This window comes from Nematostella vectensis, chromosome 6, assembly GCF_932526225.1.
Source record: "Nematostella vectensis chromosome 6, jaNemVect1.1, whole genome shotgun sequence".
NCBI classification, from domain to species: domain Eukaryota; kingdom Metazoa; phylum Cnidaria; class Anthozoa; order Actiniaria; family Edwardsiidae; genus Nematostella; species Nematostella vectensis.
Window position 1 is genome coordinate 16,351,281 of NC_064039.1, and position 15,392 is coordinate 16,366,672.

At 40.7% G+C, this 15,392-nt stretch overlaps 1 protein-coding gene across 6 annotated transcripts; it reads left to right on the forward strand.

Annotated features, from left to right (window-relative positions):
• The first annotated feature begins 1,392 nt into the window (after positions 1-1,392).
• LOC116617331 lies at positions 1,393-10,961 on the forward strand. 6 transcript variants are annotated; one of them, XR_007312051.1, is made up of 7 exons: positions 1,393-1,422; positions 1,514-1,796; positions 2,016-2,092; positions 8,210-8,296; positions 8,976-9,090; positions 9,280-9,340; positions 10,472-10,961. XR_007312051.1 is itself a non-coding variant. In XM_048729381.1 (5 exons), the coding sequence occupies exons 1-4, from the start codon at positions 1,715-1,717 to the stop codon at positions 9,059-9,061; spliced, it is 312 nt and encodes a 103-aa protein (XP_048585338.1). In that variant the 5' UTR covers positions 1,401-1,714; the 3' UTR covers positions 9,062-9,090; positions 9,280-10,961. The 6 variants fall into 6 exon arrangements, 1 of the variants encoding a protein (XP_048585338.1); XR_007312052.1 differs by having other exon boundaries at positions 1,409-1,422; positions 1,548-1,796; XR_007312053.1 differs by having other exon boundaries at positions 1,401-1,796; positions 9,280-9,345; positions 10,491-10,961.
• Positions 10,962-15,392: the final 4,431 nt, after the last annotated feature.

Sequence of the window (15,392 nt, forward strand, 5' to 3'; positions counted from 1 at the left end):
TTACAAATCCGGTTGTTGTTACATATCACGTTGATTGTTGTTACAAATCCGGTTGTTGTTACATATCACGTTGATTGTTGTTACAAATCCGGTTGTTGTTACATATCACGTTGATTGTTGTTACAAATCCGGTTGTTGTTACATATCACGTTGATTGTTGTTACAAATCCGGTTGTTGTTACATATCACGTTGATTGTTGTTACAAATCCGGTTGTTGTTACATATCACGTTGATTGTTGTTACAAATCCGGTTGTTGTTACATATCACGTTGATTGTTGTTACAAATCCGGTTGTTGTTACATATCACGTTGATTGTTGTTACAAATCCGGTTGTTGTTACATATCACGTTGATTGTTGTTACAAATCCGGTTGTTGTTACATATCACGTTGATTGTTGTTACAAATCCGGTTGTTGTTACATATCACGTTGATTTTTACATATCCGGGTGATACATAAGCAACCACACCTGTCGTTTTGGTCTTTTCTGTAATCATGAACGTATTTTTGATAATAGGAGATACTTTGCGCTGATTTATTTGCATTTTTGTCACACATTTCTTCCGTAATAACGGCATTTCCATACAGAAAGAGTTGTCTTTACATTGAAAGAGTCATAAGGATTTCTGTCAATCTCCATTTTGTTATCCTAATACGAAATTCACGAGATCTCTTTCTACATATTTTGTAAAATTCCCCATGTTGTTTTCGTTTTTCGTGGTCTTCTTTTTGTCAATTGTTTGCTTTGCGTATTGTTTTACTGTCCTTTGTTCTTTGCGTTCCATCGTACTTAGCTCATTAGTCCTTTCTATTGGTTGTTACCTAGTATTGGGTTTTATGTAAATGTCGTCAGTTTTGGCCAGCGCTCAGAGGAGTACGCTACCATTAAGGTAATATTGGTTTCATTTTTCTTGTAATCTCCCTTCTCTCGATCTCTTCACGTTGTTGTTACATATCACGTTGATTTTTACATATCCGGGTGATACATAAGCAACCACACCTGTCGTTTTGGTCTTTTCTGTAATCATGAACGTATTTTTGATAATAGGAGATACTTTGCGCTGATTTATTTGCATTTTTGTCACACATTTCTTCCGTAATAACGGCATTTCCATACAGAAAGAGTTGTCTTTACATTGAAAGAGTCATAAGGATTTCTGTCAATCTCCATTTTGTTATCCTAATACGAAATTCACGAGATCTCTTTCTACATATTTTGTAAAATTCCCCATGTTGTTTTCGTTTTTCGTGGTCTTCTTTTTGTCAATTGTTTGCTTTGCGTATTGTTTTACTGTCCTTTGTTCTTTGCGTTCCATCGTACTTAGCTCATTAGTCCTTTCTATTGGTTGTTACCTAGTATTGGGTTTTATGTAAATGTCGTCAGTTTTGGCCAGCGCTCAGAGGAGTACGCTACCGTTAAGGTAATATTGGTTTCATTTTTCTTGTAATCTCCCTTCTCTCGATCTCTTCACGTTTTAGTCAAACTGGTTTGGTTTGTTTCAGTACCGTTAGTTGTAAATAAACGCGTCACTTATGCTAGCTACAGTTCGTACCAGGAAAGGGCGAAAGAAGCTATAGAGAACTGTGTGATTCTCCCAGAGGAACAAGTCTATAAAGCTGCAAAAAAGATTTTAGAAGAAAACTTTGATCTATGTAATGTGATCAAAAGATCGTTAATCAACCAAGTCGTCAAAGGGTCGTCAAAAAGCTCAAATGATCTGCGCAAAAGATTGTCATGCGCCTTCCAGTACACATGCAAGCCAAGTGGGCGGTAGAATCTGGGAAGTTCATCGAGGTGAGGTTAGATCCAACATTTAATACCCGAACGGACTTTACTGATAGAAGAGCACTAGTGGCTAATACCGAATTTGGTACAATCTATATTTTCCGAATGTAATTGACACATTTGCGTATCTGATCAATGTTTTCTGTATGTAATCGATATCCCATGATGTAGTTTTAACATCTAGTTACGTTGTTAGTAATGGCTTTTGCTATTTTGTATCTTGCACAGCGGAATGTGAAGGAAATGTACCTCGGCTGGTTCCGGAAATCTCACCCGCTGTTCACTTCAAAATCTGATACCAACAGGTGAGGAAAAAATTCCATAGCCGTAGTATCTAGTCAGTAATTAAGCTAATATATAGATTTAGGCACTGCCTAAAAGCGGAGCCAGCATTGAACACCTTTTGTATTGACTGATCGAAGTATTTTGGGGGGATCTAGGATCCTGCTCTTTACTGAGATTTATTGGACCAACCAAATGGATGCAGGCCCTATTCAATAATTTAAATTATGCAGTACATCAAAGTTAACAAACACAATTCCTGGTGTAAATATGGCTGTCAAAGTTGTCAAAAGTCTAATGGTAAATTCTTATTTCCCCACCATAGAAGTTCCATTAGGAATATTCTTATAATCAAACCAATACTCCGACAAGCTTTGCCCTTGTGCAGAATATGTCATGGATGTAACAGCATTTCAAAGATTCCAGATAATATATTTAGACTGTTTAAATGCCATACTGTAATTTGAAGGTATCAATTTAGTGGTGATTCTCTCCTTTATTGGACTGAATATTCAGAAAAATTTCTGGAAATTAAAATCCACAAATGTATCTCCTTCAATGCATTACATATTGGTGCACCCACCCTTTACCATATAGTGGCCTTGTTGTTGGTGACCTACTCCAAAATGAATGCAATAGAGAAAAAACCGATTGATTTTGGAAGCAAACCCTAAAAAAATACATCTAAGACATCACTGACAGTGCTAAAATGCTAACTTCTAATTTCAAACCAAACTCTTTCATTGATCTATATTTGGGGTAGAGAGGAAACAGCAAAGAATATCAATTGACTAAAAAAATAGTCGACGGGAGAGGAGAAATAAAGGAAACCGACTCAACTTGAAAGGTTTGATGAAAAAAATATGAGAATAATGAAAATAATTATTGACATTTCCCCTTTTCCATTATCTTAACCCTTCCACAACCACAGGCCTCTAAAGAGGCCAAGCCTATGCTATCCAAGCTATGTGAACATAGCATTCAAATTCTATTATTGAAAAAGAACATGGTTGTTGCTTAGTGTTATATAGTATAAGTATCTTGTCCTAAAAAAACCCTTCCCCTCATAAAAGTCCCATTAATGTACATTTGTAAAGCTACATTCCAACAAGCTTTGTCCTTAAGAACAAGTAATGGATTAAACAAGATTCCAAAGATATTATATAGTGTCAGACACAGTTTTAGATGAGATGCAATACTGAAGTTTCCATGTGGTGATTTCCCATCCTCATGGGAATTAATATCTACAAATATACATCCAGTAAAGCATTATATTTTGGTGTTTTTATAAACCCTGGATCCATCCATTCCAGTAAAATAAAACTAAACTTCTAAAATAAATGTAATGGGAAAGAGACTGACTTGGAAAGGAAATCCTAAAAAAGATATAAGTGAAAGTACTAAATGAAAATTTCTAATTTAAAAATCAAATTTGTTCATTTATTTATTTTTTGTGTAGAGGGGAAATAGCAAATAGCATCAATTGCATAAAAATAGGAGAAGTAAAAGGAAGAAATATGACTCTTTTTTAAATGTTTGAAAAGAAAATATAACAATAATAATTATATGATAATTATATTCAGTACTTTCCTAAAAAATATCCCCTTTCCCATTATCTTTAGGTTGATAAAAAACTGTTTTCTTTACAGATTTATTATTTAAAAAGCAAAAGTTTGTTTTTAGTTTTATATTATATAAGTATCTTGTTCTAAAAAAAACATATTGAGTGTGTACTGCTGAATCACATAGTAATGAACTAGTCATTTGAGCCCCCTCCCTCATGGTCCAGCAGAAGCCAGGGGTTAATGTGGGGTTTTAGGCCACTTTTTAACCAGAATATGTCAAGAGGGGTGGTGGTACTGGCTGTTTTTTTACTCTTAACTTGGAAAAATGCTTTGAAAAAAGTCTAATCCCCCACCCTTTCCTGGAACCATGGATGTGGGGTACCAAATGACTAGTGAATAAGAACTCCCTACTATTCTCTTCAAGACATGGTTTTTAATTCCCATGTCTTCCAGTCTTTAGCATTCATCTTGGCCCTCAGGTAGTTCCTGGTTCATGAAAGAGTGAAAACAATTATTTATTATATTTTTCAAAACAATCTTTTGATCAAGCCATTTATAATCTAACTAATTTTCCACAACTATTAGAAAAAAATAAACACATGAGATGCAAGATGCAGACAATAACAACAATACATATTGACGATAGGGGTTGATCTTTTTTTATCCTCGGTAAGGAAAATTTCTCTTGTAAGTTGAATAAGTTGCTGTATCTTCTAAGGATAAAATGATGGTTGAAGGCTTTCATAGAAAGTGCTCAATACTCGAAAGTAGAGCGGTGTATAGTGTTGGTTTGAGAAAAATACAAACTACATAGGTTTCCCTACAGGTCTGTTTCGTGGTTGCCCACTCATCAGGGGATTCTTCTAAGGATATGTATCTTCTTAGGACTAAGAGCACAGGATATAAATACAAGAACGGTATTCTTTTTAGCAGTATTTGACAAATGCAACACGATATTGGTTAGCCTTTATGAAATATCTCAAAACAATCAATCTGCCCTGAAGAAGTCTTATTAAAGTCGAAAATTTGGCAGAGTCGAATCCCAGTTTTTGGTGTATTGTATTTTATTCAACACATCCAAGAATATAGATAAAAACGAAGAATGCCAAAACAAAAGCTGTTATGCTCAAATAATTTGATTACTAAATAAGTACTCGCATTCTTAAAGCAAACAAAAAGGGCAACAAAAGCCCAATAACTGTCATATCCTCAATAGACAATACAAATCGTCGTCCGAAACTCACCTTGCATTGTTTTTTTGATCGCTTTCTTGTGGTTGTGCTCGCTCTGTTACTTGCTTAAATTTACTAGCTAAAACCAGATAAATCTTGGCGTGAATGAATGTCAGTAGATCTCCTCTAGTTGACTTTATCCTTAAGTCACACAATTTGAGGCAAAATAAATAATCATCGCATAATCGACAAGAACCTTTCCTCTTGCTCCGTGCTTGTATTCAGTCGCCATTTCGGGGCCGAGTGGGGCCTGGGAGTCGCGCGGCTGACTGACTGACTGGCTAGCGAGTGACACCACAGGGTACCCGCGCGGTGACCACAAAAACCAAGTCGCATACCTATACCATATTTTCTATGCCTATGGAGCTACGCGCGCGGCATGCTATAATGAAGTTAAACTATTTTCAGAGTGATCTCATAAGAACAGTTAAGCTGATCTAGATGATTTTCTTTACGGAACAATGTCTTCATGCTTGTTTTTACGCCATGTTGCTGTCATTCTTCTCATTGATAGCAGAAAATCCGGAAAATGTTCAGCGAATCGGTAGCAGATTGCCTTTTGAATCCTTCCAAGGCGTTTCTTAGTTAAATCACATAGGAAATATTAGTTCTTTATGTTTTAATTTGCTTTTTATCGGCATAAAAATAGCCAAATTCCGGCCAACAATCGTGAAATCCGCCATGCTCGAATTCGCGCTTTGACAACTGCGCATGCGTGACATTTTTTTTTATCCTCTCACATACGGCAACTTTAAAATAAAATAGCTCTTCGGTGGAATACGATATGGATAAAGTAAGATATCCTTTTGAAGATGAGCATGTGCTGATGGAAATTAGACTTTACTTTAATCAAGGCGCGCGGTTATTGTACTTACATTTTCGCTAAAGACAGGGTTCTGCGTATTTCGGCCCCTAACCCCCGAAATAAGACTTTACTTTAATCAAGGCGCGCGGTTATTGTACTTACATTTTCGCTAAAGACAGGGTTCTGCGTATTTCGGCCCCTAACCACAGGTAACCCAAGCACTCGGTTTGTATTCTAGTACGCAAGAGAATTTGTATAGTGGTAAAAAAAAAAAAAATTAAAAAAAATAGACATCATATTCTTTTCTCTTTGTGATTTCCCCTAAGTATTATGGGCCCATTTTACTCACTCGTTTCCCTTTCAGCACCCGTCTGGTATATACAAATTCTCTTGCGTACTAGAATACAAACCGAATGCTTGGGTTACCTGTGCCCTAACTAAAAACAAATCCCTTTAGAAAAACATAGGTACGCAGTGCGTGCGTGAAGCTATTTGCAATATTACTTCAGTTGCTTATTGCTTGTTTGAGCCATACAGAAAAAAAATGTGTTATGAGATGTGTTGTTATTTTCACAACCATGCATGCAAACTATTTCTAACAAATATCCTCAAAATGACCACATAGTTTTTTTAATTAAAACTGTAGATCTTTTTTGTTTTCTTAATAATTACAGTAGAAAATAGCGAATGTTTTTTGATAATTTTTTTTACGTGATCTGTAATTTTCCCTTGGTTTTATTTAAAAGTGTCACATCCACTATCCATTTGAGTCGCTCGAGCAGGTGTGATGCTGAATGGTTTCTAAAATTGACCCTTTAGAGGAACCTGACAATTGTGTCCTTAAACCAGTTCACTAGCAAGTTCTCTTCACACCTTCCAGGATCTTTTCCTCCCTCCCCTCCCCTTCGGCAGGGGGTGGGGCACAGGGGGCTTGTGCCGCCCTATAATTTTGAAAGTCACTTTAAATTCATGTTGCATTATACCACAGCTTACATATCATGTTGCATGCCTCTGTGAAAACAAGTTTCGCTTATGTTTCAAGCTTTGGCCCTTTCCTCCACCAGGTCTACACAGACCACCTGGATTTCTACAGTTTTTAGTCTGTAGTCTGTCTAGTTACACCAATAACAAACTAAAATGGCTGGCTGATAATGTTTTATTGGTTGATCTTTATAAGTACAGGGGAGTATACCTAGACTGCCTTTTTACTAAGATTTCTGAAATTAGATAGAGAGATCCACGTTTTAAGGAAGCTGGTATTGATTAGTAGATTGAAACATATGCTCATTTTGAGAAATAAAAAATAATGAATAAATGACAAAATCATATCATATGTACTTAACCATATCAGTATAAATCAAACTAAAAGGACAAAACTATTATTTTAAAAACCTTTGAAGTTCCTTTTTGAGAGAAGCAACCATAATATTCCTATTATCTAACAGAAGTGTTTAGCCTGCACACAGATAAAATATGGCGATGTTACTCACAGAGTAATGTCAGTCTTAAGAGGATCAATACATACTTCGGTCGAGTCTCTTAACTTCGTATAGGAGTTCTAGAATCAAGTCAAATTGTTTCCAGGGAAGTTTGCTGGATTCAGTCGGTAGTGGCGTTATACGCTCAAATTTGGGAATGGGAGTGATAATAACGGCCCTTCATTGTCAGATTCCATGCCTCATTTCACCAATCTGTCGGCCATGTTAGATTCGGTAAATACTCTAGTGTCAGTCTACCTTGGAAATGGGGACCCCTGGGGACGAGGTTGGGTTTGCAGTTGTAGCATGGATATAGAAAAGTCTCGATCGAGCATGAAAAGTTCGTGTTATACCGGGGCACGAGTTTGATTTTTTCATGAGCTTCGTTCAGGGGAGGGGTGGTACCGAGTACATTTAGGGTCCAAAGGTCACTTGGGAAGCAAAGCCAGCCAGCTAGCCACGATTCACGACGACTTAGAAGCTATTTAGAGCATGGGCAAATAGCTTCAAAAAGTATATGCTTAATATTACGAATCTAAGTATGTGCAGGTTTTTGTTATTACCAAAAATTTGTTTCGCGCATTATATTTTATTACACGGTTGTGAAGGTGAAACGTTACCTTAACAGGCTGACCTTCTTTAAAATGCGTTAAGACTGAACGAAAATGTATGAAATCTTCCTTTATCAGGAGTTTCAAGACTGTTCTTGATTAAAAGAATGTCAGTTTATCAGGACATTGGAGACTGGCCTTGATAACGAGGTGTTCTTATTAGCAGAAATCCTTCTTTTATCAGGACTTTGGAGACTGTCCTTGATAACGGGGTGCTCTTATTAGCAGAAATCCTACTTTTATCAGGACTTTGGAGACTGGCCTTGATAACGAGGTGTTCTTATTAGCAGATATCCTTCTTTTATCAGGACTTTGGAGACTTTGTCCTTGATAAATTGATGTCATATGAGTGGGGATCTTCGGCTTTTGTCATTATCTTCAAATGTAAAAAGTAACAAATGAGTGGTTGATTGACACTCTGTAACCGTTATCTTATTTTTCTCTTGCAGGGACTCGGATGGCGATATTGTTCACCCACTTCCACGAGTAAAGCGAATGTTGTATCAGAAACCATTTGTCTGCCGCATGTGGTACAGGTATGAACGCTCTGAAGATATAACTGCATTGTATGCCGCTTCTGCGTTTAGGAATTGATAGGATCAAGCAACCTTTTTTAAACAAATATATTATTTTGTTAAATCTATCTGATAAATCCATTATTTACACTTCAAACAATCACCGGTATCAAGTGTTTTATTTCTGTGTTAATCTTTTTCTTTTTATTACCAAATGTGTAATGTATTCTTTGTTCCATTCTTGTTTCTTCCTTTTTCCTTCCATTCTTCTCAATGCTGGTCAGTGCATAAGCCATCTTTCTGCCTCCTAGCCGTTTTGTTTGGGCAATAAGATATTTAGCATAGATGTTTCTCCTTCCTAGCCCTCACGAGGCCAAACAACGAAATGCCAACCTGACGCATCGCCTTATTATGCAATCAAACAAGCATTGTATACATAAACATGCGTTTCTCAATGCTATCACAACTTCATTATGTGATGGAGAGTTTTTTTTATCCATAGATAGGTTTCTCGACTTGCTTTACTTTTTTTTCCGCTTGAACTAGTTTTTAAGAATATTGGAGACATCACCCACATCGCTTACCATTGCTAGAAAGGCAATACTTACTCTGCTTAACTGCTTCTGGCCATTTTGACCAGGTACAAGCGTAATTAGCAAAGACCTTGCAATCATTCCCGACAAGATGTTTTTTTTTCTAGATCCACACGTTTAATTATCTCTTAGAGACGTGGAGGAAGGAGGTGGAGTAAAAGCTATCAACCATGCCCATCGACGATACCTATGAAAGCTTAAGCTGAAACAGGGTCTCTCAGGGTATGGTAAAACACATTCCATTATCGTGACCCACTCATCTGGTGAAGGAGACCCTGTCTCCCTTTGTTTTCAGGAATGCTATTAGCTAGTGGAAGGTTTTGACCCCTTAAGAAAACTATAGTTTAGCTGTTTCATAGACAAAGTGACTCATTTCTGATGCGGCTAAAACATGTCTCTATTTTTCTTTAGGGCCTTGAATGCAAGATGAGGAAGGCATACTTTCTACTGGCACAGAAAGACCATCCGGACGGTAGGGTAATTAAATATCTGGTTACTATCTTGCCTACAGAGCCCTTTTGCTTTTACTAAAAGAGACTTTTGTCTTTTTTTGGTTAACAGAGCCTTTTGACTTTGGCTAACAGAGTTCTTTTACTTTGGCTATAAGAGCCCTTTCACTTTGACTTAAATAGCACTTTTCCGCTGTCTACAATAGCCTTCTTACTCCAACTAAAATATTAATTTTTTCGTATTGACCATAAGAGCCCTTTTACTTTGACTATAACATCCCTTTCACTATGGCTATAAGAGCCTTTTAACTTTAGCTATAACAGCCTATTTTTACATTGACTAAAGGAGTCTTCTTATTTGAGCTATAATAGATTTTTTACTTTAATAATAAGAGCCTTTTACCTTGACTATGGGCCCTTAGGGCCACTTTAACTTTAGATATAAAAGCCTTTTTAATTTTGCATAAGATCCATTTTTCTTTGGCTATAATAGCCTTTTTACATTGACTATAAGAGCCTTTTTAACTATAAAAGCCTATCTTTAATTTAAGAGCCCTTTTACTTTGGCTATAATGTCTCTATTACTTTAACTATAAGACCGTTTTTACTTTGGTTTCAGTGCCCTCTTACTTTTACTATAAAAGCTTCTTTACTTTAACAAAAAGAGCCACAACAAAAAGAGCTACAAGAATATTTTTACTTTTACCATAAGAGCCATTTTAATTTGGCTAAAAGAGCCTTTTTACTTTTGTTACCTAAGATCCCTTTTACTTTGATTAAAAGCCTATTTTCCTTTTTATTATAAGAAACCTTTTTAGCTTAACATTGGCTATAAGAACCCTTTTACTTTTCTACTAAACGAGCCCTTTTACTTTGGGTATAAGGACTTTTTTTTACTTTTTGACTATAACAATCTTTTTTTACTTTTTGAGTATAAGAGCCTTTTTATACTTTTTTATACTATAAGAGCCCTTTTTTACTATGAGAGCCAATTTTCGTTTTTTTATTTAAAGAGCCCATTTACTAACTGCCTATAAGAGCTCTTTTAATTTAACAATAACAGCCTTTTAACTTTTGTACTATAAGTTTTCTTTTATTTTAGCTATAAGATCCCCTTCACTTTAATATAAGAGCATTTATACTTTTACTATAAGAACCATCTTACTTTACAAGAGGATCAGCGATAAAGAAGAGAAGAGAAAGAAAAGGTAAAGCAGCAAAGAAGAGAAGAGAAATAAGAAGCGGAACGGGAAATAAGGGAACAGAAGGGAATGTTTAGGTGGAACGAAAGAGAAGAGAATAAAGAAACGGAACAAAAAGAGAAGAGAATGAAGAGGCGGAATGGCAAAGAAGGGAAAAGAAGGGAGATATAGACCAGAAAAAAAAGAGACGAGAAGAGATTATCAGATAATTTTTACTTTCACTGTAAGAGCCCTTTTAGTTTTACTATCAGAACGTTTTTGCTTTGAAAGAAGAGGTTGAGCGGTAAGAAGACAAAGAAAGAAGAGGTAACGTAGAAAAGAATACAAAAGAAAGAAGGAGCGGAACGGAAAAGGAGGGAATAGAATGAAGAGGCAGAAAGGAAAAATAAAGAGAATAAATAGACTGAAGTGAAAACAAGAGAAGAACAGAAACACAAGGAACGGAAGACGAAGACAAGCAAGCTGCATAACAAGAGCGGTGGCCGAATACCAGGCTAGAGGGGAGAACGCTTCTAAACACAACAACAATCTTTAATACACTCCAACTCTGTCAACAATCCACGAAGTCTCTCACACTTGCCCCCACAATGCCGAGCAGGCTTACATATCAACTCCAGAGTACCCATAATGCAGGCCGAGTTCACACCACAAAAGCGAGCGGCAAGACCAAGACAAGCAAGCCGCAAGACCAAGACAAGCAAGCCGAAAGAAAAAGACAAGCAAGCCGCAAGACCAAGACAAGCAATCCACAGACCAAGACAAGCAAGCCACAAGACCAAGACAAGCAAGCCGCAAAAAAAAACAAGCAAGCCGCAAGACCAAGACAAGCAAGCCGCAAGACAAGCAAGCCGCAAGACAAGCAAGCCGCAAGACAAGCAAGCCGCAAGACAAGCAAGTCAAAAGACCAAGACAAGCAAGCCACAAGCCCCAAGACAAGCAAGCTGCAAGCCCAAAGACAAGCAAGCTGCAAGACCAAGACAAGCAAGCCACAAGCCCCAAGACAAGCAAGCAACAAGCCCCAAGATAAGCAAGCAACAAGCCCCAAGACAAGCAAGCAACAAGCCCCAAGACAAGCAAGCCGCAAGCCCCAAGACAAGCAAGCCGCAAGCCCCAAGACAAGCAAGGCGCAAGCCCCAAGACAAGCAAGCCGCAAGCCCCAAGACAAGCAAGCCGCAAGACCAAGACAAGCAGGCCGCAAGACCAAGACAAGCAAGCCGCAAGACCAAGACAAGCAAGCCGCAAGACAAGCAAGACGCAAGACAAGCAAGCAGCAAGACGCAGAAAAGCAAGAACAAGCCAAGCAAGCTGCAAGACCAAGCCAAGCAAGATGCAAGACAAAGACAAGCAAACCGCAAGACAAGCAAGCCGCAAGACAAGCAAGCCGCAAGACCAAGACAAGCAAGCTGCAAGACCAAGACAAGCAAGCTGCAAGACCAAGACAAGCAAGCTGCAAGACCAAGACAAGCAAGCCGCAAGACCAAGACAAGCAAGCCGCAAGAAAAAGACAAGCAAGCCGCAAGAAAAAGACAAGCAAGAACAAGCCAAGCGAGCCGCAAGACCAAGACAAGCAAGCCGCAAGACCAGGACAAGCAAGCCGCAAGACAAAGACAAGCAAGCCGCAAGACCAAGACAAGCAGGCCGCAAGACCAAGACAAGCAAGCCGCAAGCCCAAGACAAGCAAGCCGCAAGACAAGCAAGACGCAAGACAAGCAAGCAGCAAGACGCAAGACAAGCAAGCCGGAAGACCAAGACAAGCAAGCCGCAAGAAAAAAACAACAAGCAAGAACAAGACAAGCAAGCCGCAAGACAAACAAGCCGCAAGACAAGCAAGACCAAGACAAGCAAGCCACAAGAAAAAGACAAGCAAGCCGCAAGAAAAGGACAAGCAAGACCAAGACAAGCAAGCCGCAAGAAAAAGACAAGCAAGAACAAGACAAGCAAGCCGCAAGAAAAAGACAAGAAAGCCGCAAGACCAAGCCAAGAAAGCCGCAAGACCAAGCCAAGCAAGCCGCAAGACCAAGACAAGCAAGCCGCAAGACCAAGACAAGCAAGCCGCAAGACCAAGACAAGCAGGCCGCAAGACCAAGACAAGCAAGCCGCAAGACCAAGACAAGCAAGCCGCAAGACGCAAGACAAGCAAGACGCAAGACAAGCAAGCAGCAAGACCAAGACAAGCAAGACCAAGACCAAGACAAGCCGCAAGAAAAAGACAAGCAAGAACAAGCCAAGCAAGCCGCAAGACCAAGCCAAGCAAGATGCAAGACCAAGAGAAGCAGGCCGCAAGACCAAGTCAAGCAAGCCGCAAGCCGCAAGACAAGCAAGCCGCAAGACAAGCAAGCCGCAAGACAAGCAAGACCAAGTCAAGCAAGCCGAAAGACCAAGACAAGCAAGCCACAAGACCAAGACAAGCAATCCGCAAGACCAAGACAAGCAAGCCGCAAGACCAAGACAAGCAAGCCGCAAGACCAAGACAAGCAAGACCAAGACAAGCAAGACCAAGACAAGCAAGCCGCAAGACCAAGACAAGCAAGACCAAGACAAGCAAGCCGCAAGCCGCAAGAGAAGCAAGCCGCAAGACCAAGACAAGAAAGCCGCAAGACCAAGACAAGCAAGCCGCAAGACCAAGACAAGCAAGCCGCAAGCCACAAGACCAAGCCAAGCAAGCAGCAAGAAAAAGACAAGCAAGAACAAGCCAAGCAAGCCGCAAGAAAAAGACAAGCAAGACCAAGCCAAGCAAGCCGCAAGAACAAGCCAAGCAAGATGCAAGACAAAGACAACCAAGCCGCAAGACCAAGACAAGCAAGCCGCAAGCCGCAAGACAAGCAAGCCGCAAGACCAAGGCAAGCAATCCGCAAGACCAAGACAAGCAAGCCACAAGACCAAGACAAGCAAGCCACAAGACCAAGACAAGCAAGCCGCAAGACCAAGACAAGCAAGCCGCAAGACAAGCAGGCCGCAAGACCAAGACAAGCAAGCCGCAAGACTAAGACAAGCAAGCCGTAAGACAAGCAAGCCGCAAGACGCAAGACAAGCAAGCCACAAGCCGCAAGAGAAGCAAGCCGCAAGACCAAGACAAGAAAGCCGCAAGACCAAGACAAGCAAGCCGCAAGACCAAGACAAGCAAGCCGCAAGCCACAAGACCAAGCCAAGCAAGCAGCAAGAAAAAGACAAGCAAGAACAAGCCAAGCAAGCCGCAAGAAAAAGACAAGCAAGACCAAGCCAAGCAAGCCGCAAGAACAAGCCAAGCAAGATGCAAGACAAAGACAAGCAAGCCGCAAGACCAAGACAAGCAAGATGCAAGACAAAGACAAGCAAGCCGCACTACCAAGACAAGCAAGCCGCAAGCCGCAAGACAAGCAAGCCGCAAGACCAGGACAAGCAAGCCGCAAGACCAAGACAAGCAAGCCGCAAGACCAAGACAAGCAAGCCGCAAGACCAAGACAAGCACGCCGCAAGACCAAGACGAGCAGGCCGCAAGACCAAGACGAGCAGGCCGCAAGACCAAGACAAGCAAGCAGCAAGACGCAAGACAAGCAAGCAGCAAGACGCAAGACAAGCAAGCCGCAAGACAAGCAAGCCGCAAGACAAGCAAGCCGCAAGACAAGCAAGCCGCAAGACCAAGACAAGCAAGCCGCAAGACCAGCAAGACCAAGACAAGCAAGACTCAAGAAAAAGACAAGCAAGGCCAAGCCAAGCAAGCCGCAAGGCCAAGACAAGCAAGGCCAAGCCAAGCAAGCCGCAAGGCCAAGACAAGCAAGCCACAAGACCAAGACAAGCAAGCCACAAGACCAAGACAAGCAAGAACAAGCCAAGCAAGCTGCAAGAAAAAGACAGGCAAGACCAAGACAAGCAAGCCGCAAGCCACAAGACCAAGACAAGCAAGCAGCAAGAAAAAGACAAGCAAGAACAAGCCAAGCAAGCCGCAAGAAAAAGACAAGCAAGAACAAGCCAAGCAAGCCGCAAGACCAGGGCAAGCAAGCCGCAAGACCAAGACAAGCAAGCCGCAAGACAAGCAAGCCGCAAGACAAGCAAGCCGCAAGACAAGCAAGCCGCAAGACAAGCAAGTCAAAAGACCAAGACAAGCAATCCGCAAGACCAAGAAAAGCAAGCCGCAAGACCAAGACAAGCAAGCCGCAAGACCAAGACAAGCAAGCCGCAAGACCAAGACAAGCAAGCCGCAAGACCAAGACAAGCAAGCCGCAAGACCAAGACAAGCAAGCCGCAAGACCAAGACAAGCAAGCCGCAAGACCAAGACAAGCAAGACCAAGACAAGCAAGCCGCAAGACCAAGACAAGCAAGACCAAGACAAGCAAGCCGAAAGAGAAGCAAGCCGCAAGACCAAGACAAGCAAGCCGCAAGACAAAGACAAGCAAGCCGCAAGACCAAGACAAGCAAGACGCAAGACAGGCAAGCCACAAGCCGCAAGACCAGGACAAGCAAGCCGCAAGACCAAGACAAGCAAGCCGCAAGACCAAGACAAGCAAGCCGCAAGACAAGCAAGACGCAAGACAAGCAAGCAGCAAGACGCAGAAAAGCAAGAACAAGCCAAGCAAGCTGCAAGACCAAGCCAAGCAAGATGCAAGACAAAGACAAGCAATCCGCAAGACAAGCAAGCCGCAAGACAAGCAAGCTGCAAGACCAAGACAAGCAAGCCGCAAGACCAAGACAAGCAAGCCGCAAGACCAAGACAAGCAAGAACAAGACAAGCAAGCCGCAAGAAAAAGACAAGCAAGAACAAGCCAAGCAAGCCGCAAGACCAAGACAAGCAAGCCGCAAGACCAGGACAAGCAAGCCGCAAGACAAAGACAAGCAAGCCGCAAGACAAAGACAAGCAAGCCGCAAGACCAAGACAAGCAAGCCGCAAGACCAAGA

Excerpts from the sequence above, each read along its gene's own strand:
- LOC116617331 (XM_048729381.1), top strand. The coding sequence starts at position 1,715 with ATGATCTGCGCAAAAGATTGTCATGCGCCTTCCAGTACACATGCAAGC. Across the intron at positions 1,802-2,015 it reads GGGAAGTTCATCGAGGTGAG|CGGAATGTGAAGGAAATGTA; the intron begins GTTAGATCCAAC and ends TATCTTGCACAG. Across the intron at positions 2,093-8,209 it reads TCAAAATCTGATACCAACAG|GGACTCGGATGGCGATATTG; the intron begins GTGAGGAAAAAA and ends TTTCTCTTGCAG.